Consider the following 10,453-nt stretch of genomic DNA (forward strand, 5'->3'; position numbering starts at 1 on the left):
TTTTTAAAGCAGTATTTTATTTTCAGTTGCGTAAATATTTAAATATTTCGTTTTTCAGTTTTCATACGAACCTTGAATATGTTCCCGAAATTGAAAGTTTTTCTGCATCAATTTATATTTCCAAATGAGAGTAAACATTTAATTAATATAATTTTAGAGATTGTAGGGCGGCACAAAAATTTAGATTTCTTAATTTTTACAACCTCGCATTTTATATTTAATACCATTATTTGAATGATTCACTAATTGAAAGCGCTTTTCATACGAAAAGATACTTCTAGACTATAGCTCCATAAAAATCACTAGGATAATAATCCCATAAATCTCTTCATGAGCGGAATGTACATACTTGAAAATATCTGATCATGAAAACAGCCTGCGTTAAGTTTTGATTAAAACATTGTTGAGTTCGAAGGCGGTCAGGACCATGTCTCTCATTTCCAAGCAATCAAAGAGGGATTTGGGTCCAACCTCATTCGAAATCAATAGATATTAAAAGTAAAGCCAAATACGAGTTTCTCTTGTGCTTAGTTCTAAACACAATTATTTCTTTGAATTTTGACGCATTAATTGAAAGGTATGAAAATAATAAATATTCAGAATTCCAGAGAGAGGTCTTGAATATTTCAAGTACCAAATAAAGTATCAAAATAAGAATAACTTCACAGTACGTGAAGCATTTAAGAGAAATGTTAATGCAATGGAAATCTTATATTCCTAAGACGATGTTATATTATAATAAAAGTAATAAGCTATTTAAAGATCACATAATTACGAGGGTGGATCTAAAAAAAGGTTACAAGGATAATAAAAAAATTATTAATGACGATAGACAGAAAATAACACAGGGAATTAAGAGGCCTAATTTTCTATCATTTTTTCACATAATCACCAAATCCATTTAAGCATTTATCTGAAGGCAAGCCTATCTTATTTAACCCGGCTGCGGAGAAATTACGTTTCTACTCAGGGAGCCAGTTCTCCGTAGCTGTTTTCACATCGTATTCTGAAGAGAAACTCATTCCAGATAAATGTTCCTACAGTTTGGGAAATAGGAAATAGTCACTGAGTGATAAATCTGAGCTATATGGAGAAGACCCCAGATTTCTCACTTTTGCAGCAATTATGGAGTTTGGGGAGCAGTAGGAGATCAGACATTGTCATGATGGATCATACCATGACTCAACATGCCAGGACACTTGCGTCAAATGGCTTCACGTAACCTTGTCAAAGTGGCAAATAGCGATCGGAAATAACGGGATGGCCACTCTCCAGGTACCCAATCAGGTTAACGAATCACGGCTCGCTCTTCCAAGCGTGACCACTTTTCTAAACGCCTTGCCATTTCAATCGTTCTCACGCATCTGCAAACTTATTCAACTTACCCGCGCAGCCGCTGCTATACAACTAGTGACATCTGTCTACACTCTGGGGTAAAAATATTCTTTCTTCAGTAATTACTTTTCAAATACTAATGCTTGTAACCCTTTTGGGGGGGGACCTAACTACGTATAAAGTAAATAATGAGATCTAATTGTAGATCTTCAGTTGAATTCCGCTGCATTATTCAATCCAGTAAACCTGTGTTTTCATTTTTTTTCAGGTGATGATACTTTCTTAATAAGAATAGAAGATTACTACATTTTAGTATGGCTTCTGACGGACTTATAAGAAAGACTGATGGAATGCAATGGGAATAGAGTAATTTTTAGAGACAAGTGAAGAAATATTTTAGTCATGACCAATTTTATCTTCCCTTCGAATGGAACTGATCTTAACTTCAACTTCACCTTCAACTTCAGCTTTAAGCAAGCTTTAGATGTTCTAGAAGAACATTTCTCCAAAGACAGAATTTTCGATTATGAAACAGAGACGATTATCATAACATGCTACGCTTTGCTGATGGCTACTGGTTTGTTTTGCAACCTTCTCGTGTGTTGTGTAGTGCTCGCAAACACTAAAATCAGGTAAAGTATTTAATACAAATTCTACTCATGTACCAAATTATTATTTAAATGCAAAAGCATGCCACCTTTTTTAGACTCTATTAAAATGAAAAGAACAAGATCTACACTAGAAATTTATTAATTAGTTATACAATCATAATCATTATGTTGTTACTAATCTCACTTGTCTAATTTAATCAGAAAAGCCCATGAATTATTACCGTGGTAAGGAATACATGACTGCCTCTGCCGTTGGCCAGAGCCTTGAACACTTACAGGTGACAGTTCGCCTTATGCTTAGTTTGCACCCAGTTATGAAGAAGAGCACCTTGGTGGCCGGATCCGAGTATTTCCCATTTCTCTTCTCCTACCACTAACCTCTTGAGAGAACTCACTTCTCGCAGCATATTTAGAGTCCCCCATGCCGCACAAACACAGTAAGTTTACAAACATCCATGATTTCTCCAGGATTCGAACCCAGGCTCTTGCAATAAAGTCGCTTGAGTCGAATGTGTCGAATTGTGTCGATATATGTCGAGTTCTTTTATATCATGTCGTTATCTATGTCAAGGCAAACCATCTTCAAGCTAAAAAGCTAATAAATGTACGTATTGGGAGAGATAAATAAAGAGGTGACATGGTCATGTTGCTTTTGGAAACATTCTAGAAGTCCCTGGGATCGGTACTAGATATTGGATTTGCGCAATTTCTGCCAGCAAATTTGGTGCGATATTCCTCCTAAAATCCACCAAGTATTGGTAGAATCCAAATCACGCTGAATAGATTTTGCTTTGCATGCGAAATGTAGAGCAATACAGTAGTTGTAAGATTTTGCATGATAAGTATATATGAATGTACTTGATGCCTGATATATCATGCAGCTAGATTAATGATTAACTACTGTTGTTGAAGTTAAAATAACACGTCGAATAACGATTGTTGGAGAAGTTAAACTACAAGAATCAGCGTAATGTTTGTAAATTTTGCAGGACTAGTTTTGATGGTTTAAATAGAGAACCACCTATCTTCATCTGCTTAAGCACCAATGAGCGAGATAGAATATGGTGATACGACAAGAATGACTGGAAAGAAGTTAAGTTACTGGCGTCATCTATTGATGAAACAAGAAAACTAAAACAAAATGTTCTTAAAGGCTGAGGGTAAAAAGGGATTCGAATGAGAATCGTTAACTCGAGCAGAAAGATTTTTTTGAATGTAACACGCCTGTATAAAATCTAATTCACGAATGGAAAATGTTTTTGAATCATTTTGGCTGCAAAAAAAATGGAAAGAGTAAATTTCTGACTAACAGTGCTTGGCGTCAGAGGATTTCTGTGTTTCCTTTTTCTTAACATATCTCGTGTTCTTTAACGCGAAATTTTAAGGCCCTCTTAGTTTGAGTAATTTAAACTAAACTACATCGGCAAGGAATCCTGTAAATACCCCCAGGAATTCACATCCGGAATGGCGTCTTTAAGTATGGAACTGGGAATTTTATTCATCGAAGGAAAAAAAAAAAGAACCGAAAGTTAAATTTCTGTAGAATACGTGCAGTTTTATAGCTAATTGATAGAAAGAAAGGTACAACAGCATTTGTGTAATCTCCGAAGACGAGAGTGAGCCTTTTGATGTGTTGAGATAAGAATTTGCAACAGCTTGGTTAAAAGTGTTGGGTGAAAAGCCCTTATCACTACCAACTTTTAAGTAATTTAGTTCTTGATCAAGAGCCAGTTTGGAGAAGCAAACTCGAAATGCATGTAAAACAAAGGAATAAAATGAAGGTAACTTCTGTGCTTTCTTAAAATAAAGCTTTCTTCCTCATCACCATATTCTGTCTTGCTCGTTTGTAGTTAGGCAGCTGAAGAAGGTGGTTCTGTATTTAAAACATCAAAACTAGTCCTGCAAAATTTATAAATATTACGCTGATTCTGTTTACCAGTTAGACTTTCATAGTAATGTAATATCATTATTATAATATCAGTATTGTAATATCTCTCTTACACATACGAACAAATCTTACCCTCACAATTGCATCATAAAAGGCTTCCTACCATTGTGGAGACATTAGGTATTTTTGGAAGCAGGAGAATTGAAAAATTAGCAAACGCCTTCCCCGGGAATCGAACCGCCGATCTCTGGAATACCGGCCTAGTGCGCAGAACCACTATCCCACGAAGGCACGTTAGGAAGGCGGCAGAAATATGTTATACCATATCTTTATTTTCTCAATCTTTTTAAATTCTTTTATGATTTTTAAATGCTTCTGTTATTTCAAATTATACATGATACGCAATAGGGATTGTTTTCCAACTTTCTCTAAACAATAATACTATTGCGTGCTTACGGGTTCGTAATATTGTAGGTTAAATGAACACAGGTCCGACGATATGTTAATAAAATTTTTATGAAAATAAACACTTTACAGTTCTCGAATTTTCCTCAGGAATACTCGTATAAGAGTTCACAGTATCACAGAGTACAATCAGTTGTTACGCATCAAACTACTAAGAATGTTAAACACAACGCAATGCAAAGTGAATCTAAAGAGAAAGCTAACTCCGACATCTCAGTTCACGCATAACTAACAGCTCGCAACAACAAAAATTAAGCAACTGAGAGCAGATGCTTTTTCTTCGGCCTTAAATAACTTCCAACCGGCAGCCGAGATATTTCTAGTACTTTCTGCTTCTCGAAATTACTCGAAGGTAATACGAGGGTGGAATTACGGTTACAACTAACATGGTGGTCAACTACATTTATTCCATTTCAATACATATTACGGTCATGCAGGAACTGGAGAAAAATGTTGCCAAATCGTCGGCAAATTTGGCGAATTTTGGCGATTTCTCGCCAAATCAACGAGATACTCATTTACTCAGTGTTAAAAAAACTAGCTTCTGTATTCCTACTTTTCAATTATAGCGTTTCTTTAGAGTTTTCATGTTGCAAAAGTAATACAATTTCACTTATAATTCTACTAAAATTAACCATCTAAGTACAAAATTCACAACAATACGCTGCTTTCTTGCTACTATATTGTGCCTTTCCTATAATTTTCATCACTAAGTTTCTGTTGAATTTTTGTTGAAGAAAGGTGTCCGAAAGATGAATAATTTTCTTTTCTTGTCGTTTCAAGTTATGTTTACATTTAAAACGCGCCTAGGGCTGCAGAAAATATTCTGAAATTGCGATTAGTTTTCGAGGTGGAACTTCGAAAATGAAATGTTGATTTTCGAAAATGACTTAAATGGTGTTACTTTGAATTAGAATCAAAACAAAACAAAAAAGTATGTTCCATTTTACACGCAGCAGTTTGAATACTTCCCCCCAAAACTGAAATATTTTTCAGTTGCATGCGTTTATACTTTGAAAGCCAAATAATCGATATTTACGTGTTACCAAACATTTATTAGATATGATTTTATTCCTCTCTTTATTTTGCATAAGATTTTTGATTGTTTTCTTTGCATTCATCGATTAGTTGTTTAATTATAAAATAGTCACTCATGCTGAAATAGTTTAAGTTTAGATCTCATTAAAAATTAAATGAAGGACACGTTCTGGTAGTGCTGCAGTTTTAAGAAATAAAGGTTTAATTCTTAAATAAGCAGACGAGATAATGAAATTACACTTTCGAAGAATTAGAGAGGAAATAAAACACATAAATTTAAAATTATAAATTATAAATATAGTTTGAAGCAAAACTTTCATTTAAACTCAAACACAATTTATTTATATAACAAGGAATATAGAACTATTAGGGGACCCTTCTGCGGTTATGGAAGGGACCGAGTTCGAATCCCGGAGAAGGTATAGAAGTTTGTAATTGTATAGTGTCTTTGCGGCATGGAGGTACTCTAAATGTATGGCGAACCAAAAGTCCTCTCGTATGATTTGGCGGTGGGAGAAAGGGTGGGAGACCCTTAGACCACCCTCAAAATTGGGTGGGAGGAGAAGTCCAACCTTCTTGAGGCTCTGGCAACCATTCTTCCACGAAATTCATGACAAGATTTAAACAAATGGCATCACACAAGTGCCCGCCCTTTCCGCTCATATTAAGAAAAATGTTTAGATTCCAGTTTTAAGCACAGAATTTTTTTAATTTCTTAAAGTTCTCGGACGAAAAAATTAAATGAAATTATTCGCATAATTTTCCCCTGACGACTTTCGAACAATATTCGCTTACAAAGAAAGTTAGTACGGGAAAATTACACGAGGAAATAAGATTTTTTTATGTTGTACTGGTGAATGAATGTATTGTTCTTGATACATTTTAGAGTGAATTTCATGACTGTTTTGTCTTCTAGGTCATCTCGTAATGTGCTGGTCATCAATCTCAACTTATCAGACATTATTCTCTGTGTCTTCTGCATGCCTTTTACCCTACTGGTGCTCATCCGAAGAAGTTGGTTCCTCGGGGCTATCCTCTGCAAACTTGTTCCCTTCGTCCAAGCATCCACCATCTTTGTATCAGCTGCTACTGTACTCGCCATCGCTATTGATCGTTACAAAGCCGTCATCAGTTTCAATCCCAAACATCCAAAAGGGAACAGAAGAGATATGTTATTCAACACCACCTTGATATGGCTAACGGCTTTCTTCTTCTCTGTACCCATATCCATATTTCAAGGAACAGTTCCAGTTGGGTTACCAGGACTACACATGTATTACAAGTGTGTTGAGCTCTGGCCTAGTTCCTTATACAAGGGCATGTATACGGTGCTCATATTGGTGGTTCAGTTCGTCATACCAGTTTTGGCTTTGTCGATTACACATTGCCATATACGGTCCCATTTAAACGCCAGGGTCATAAAGGTAGACAGTGAAAAGTTGAAAGATCAGGGTTCCAACATGAACCGCGAAAGATTGCAGAGAGATCTAAGAAGAAATACTCGCGCTACCGTGGTCCTATTGAACATTTCAGTAGTCTTTACCGTTAGTTGGTTACCGTGGAATAGTCTCAACCTCCTCGCTGAATTCAATCCTGATTTTATGGATCCTAAGAATCTCTATCTTGCCTTCGCTATCTGTCACATGACAGCGATGTCCTCTTCCGTTACGAATCCAATACTGTACGGATGGCTGAATAGTAATATTCGTCGAGAAATGGTAAAACTTTGGTGGGTGCTTTCCAAGGTTGGTACAGCTTTCGTTTCTAACCGAAGTTCCCAGACGGACAACCAAGCTGTCCCGCAGAACCATACCATGATTCGCTCTTCAGGAGGTGACTCGACATTAAAGAGTAACAACCCAGAAAGTCATGTTTAATTAATATAAAAATCAATTAAATTTTTACGTGTAAACTAAAACAAATCCTTAATAAGTATTTCTCACATATGTGAATTACGTATATATGGGACAAACGTTTCAACAACAAGAACAACAAAAATATGTTGTAGTGTTAAAAAAAGTTCAAGATATACTTACACTTTTCAATGATTAATATAAAAGTTAAAATTTCAACTTCTTATTTCTTGAATACTTCACTTTAAATTGTTTGAGACTTTTCCTACCATTCCCTTTCATTTTCTCTGCCCATAATCGAAAGATCAAAGAAAACGAAAATAACTCGGATATTAATTTTATTATTCGCATTTGCTTCAATGCAATGGTTCTGAACCTGTTTTACCCCATGCACCTCTTTCACCATTGCTAAAAAAATATTCCCTCCTCCTAAACTAAACACCAAAATTACATATCCACTTATGTAAGTTTAGAATATTTTTAATGATTTATAACTTAAAGAATAAAAAATAGAAAATTTTGATAAATACCAAAACGTAGATGAAAGTAGCTTTTTATATTCCTACAAAAAAATAAATAATTAACAGGTAAATAAAAGACTAACTCCATTCCTCTCCCTGAAACTATGATCCCTCCAAAGAAGGATTTTTCCCGGTTGAGAATCCTAGCTTTAGCCTTTCCTTTCATACTACAGTTTTTCAATTGCTCCTTTCATATTGCTGTTCATCAATTTTTTTCAAACATTATATTGCCAATCGCTTTTTTGATAATTGATAATTTTGATAATTTTGACAATTTTAATAATTTTAATTTTGATAATTTTGACAATTTTGATAATTTTGATTTTTGATAATTTTGACCCTGAATAACCATTGAAATTACTGTGTACTCTAGTTTATTCGGGGTCAGATTATCCGTTTTGCGAATAATCTGTGCGTGGCGGTCTCACGCACGCAAACTCAACGCTGCACAAACTCAAAGCTATTTTCTTCCATAATTTGAGGTAAACCTAAAAGTAGATTCACATATCAGACACGTTTAACAACTGTGTGAAGTTTGCATGCGTAGGCAGTATATGTTTAATTATTCAAAGAAAAATATTTTAAATTTCAAAACGCACTGAAACCGACAAAAAGACTAATTCCGGGTACTAGTTTGTAGAGACCTTAAATATCTAGGCTCGATGAAAAACCAAACCTAATATTTTTCGAGAAAAGCAGCAAATTTACAGAAAGTTAAATGGCAACTAGCGAATAAAGCAAGGGAAAAAAATAAAATAAAATGTCCTTTAATATGCGACAAATACCGTGCATCATTAAAACCTAAACCAAAAATCACCATCCAGAAAGCTTAGAAGTCAAACCATTTTTACCTTAACTAATTAAATTGCTCATAGCAGCTCACACCCTACACTTTATCCTTAAGAATATATATTAAGAGTTCCTTAAGGGAGTAAGCAGCTGTAGAAACTTGCGTTTTCCAAAAACTTCCGCCATGATGGTAAGTAGAGCAGAAATCGCCAAATGTGGACAGCTTAAGAATGAAAAAGATCTCCAAGCCGCGGTTGCATATTTCATAAGTGTACACCTATATCGCCACCGAGGGAGTGTCTTCTAGATTGGAGCAATGGACTTCCAGTAATATTTCTGTGATTTCACATGACAGTTATTACATGGCCACAGATTCCTAGTTAAGTGAAAATACGAAATGAATAACCTTGAAACACCTTCAAAGAGCAGTAAATAAGTAAATATTCAATGAAAGCAATAAACATGTAGAAAAAGTCAAAAATACGTAAAAAACAGATTGCCAAGAAATAACACTAATCTTAAAGAATCACAATAATATAAATTAGAATATACCAGATAAATTAAACTTACAAATTCTCGAAACAGTTTTTGTAAATTGTAGAAGCAGAAATATTATGTCAAAAGGATAAATAGTTTTTTTTTTAATGCTAAGATTTGGCAAGGAAAATTCAAACACAAAACAAAACTCCCACACATTCACTAAAAAAATCATGACCTTTAATTTCTTTCATTCTCTTTGTAGTATGTAATGTAATATTTGTGATTTTGTTTCTGTCTCTAGCGTTTACCTACTTCTACAAAAGAACAGAAATGGATTCTAAATCTTCTAAATCATCAGACGTCTTTCAAAAAAATGTTGAAAATCCTTATGCGGATAACATACCTGAAGTCAAACTACAATATCTTACATTTAAAGATTATTAGAATACACATGTATTAATTTAATCTATTGTTTGTTCATGTCTTCATTCCTGCAACGACTGGTGAACAACGTTCTAGTAAATGTGTCCTACCTTTTTTTCTGCAAACTACTTATATAAATAGTTGCTACCAAAACTTGCGTATACACATTGAAAGGTTTAATACTTAAATATACATTCCTTAAACATGTTTGTATCGACTTTATAGCGTTTAATCACAAGTTTCAAAGTTAATAACAAAGATATCTCAAATGGAGATTCGTGTAAATAATAATAGCAAATGGTCAAGTAAATGTGTACATTATTTAACTCTTCCTGGAAATTATACACTGGAAAGCAATTTCTGTAGTCAGTCACATATTCTTGTAATTATTATCATATCCAGTACAATTTGTGGTGCGGAAAAATGTGTATAAAATACTTAGCTTTAAATAGCAAAACGTATTGACTCCATAATGTAAGATTATACAATGTGTTATATTCGTTCAATTCGATATTTATACTCGTACTGTACTTTAATAAATGTCTTCTAGCTTTTTGTCTATTATTACGAAGTACAAATGTTTAAGTGAAATAATAAAGCATTCCTTTTAATGGCATATGTTACTGAGTATTTATTTCATTAGAATACGTGGAATAATATAATGCAGTAAAATGTTTATATAGCTGTTTTACATCAACAGGAAATTCATAAGAATTTTATTTTTACTGAATGTATATTTAATACTTGTGATACAAATATAATAAAAGAAAGCACACTTCTCGAAATAAAGCAGATTTTTATCTCCAGCGTACGAGACTGTTGCCACTCGGGAAAATGAGGGATAAATTAACGCTTTTAGAGTTTTAATTAATATAACCGATAATTGAAGTCTTGGGAAGATGAAAACGGTCGAAATGGCTTTTCAATAATTTTTGGAATCTAGGGGTACCTCTCTCACTATTCAACTCCGTTCCGGAGGAGATATAGAGACAAACAAACAGACAGAAGCGCACAGATTTTTAGAGTATAGATTTTTGATTAATCATTAAA

The 10,453-nt window shown here is 34.2% G+C and overlaps 1 protein-coding gene across 1 annotated transcript in view; it reads left to right on the forward strand.

Moving 5' to 3' along the window:
- The window catches only part of LOC118201602 (neuropeptide F receptor-like), a 171,877-nt gene extending 161,858 nt beyond the window's left edge, over nucleotides 1-10,019 (forward strand). The window contains exons 2-3 of the mRNA XM_035373724.2: nucleotides 1,604-1,967; nucleotides 6,254-10,019. Coding sequence (XP_035229615.1) covers nucleotides 1,738-1,967; nucleotides 6,254-7,214 — 1,191 coding nt within the window. The 5' untranslated portion in view covers nucleotides 1,604-1,737 and the 3' untranslated portion in view covers nucleotides 7,215-10,019. The remainder of the gene's footprint in view (nucleotides 1-1,603; nucleotides 1,968-6,253) is intronic.
- Nucleotides 10,020-10,453: the final 434 nt, after the last annotated feature.

The sequence above is a fragment of the Stegodyphus dumicola genome, chromosome 11 (assembly GCF_044657685.1).
Source record: "Stegodyphus dumicola isolate Sdum_Otavi_A_Nest chromosome 11, ASM4465768v1".
NCBI lineage: Eukaryota > Metazoa > Arthropoda > Arachnida > Araneae > Eresidae > Stegodyphus > Stegodyphus dumicola.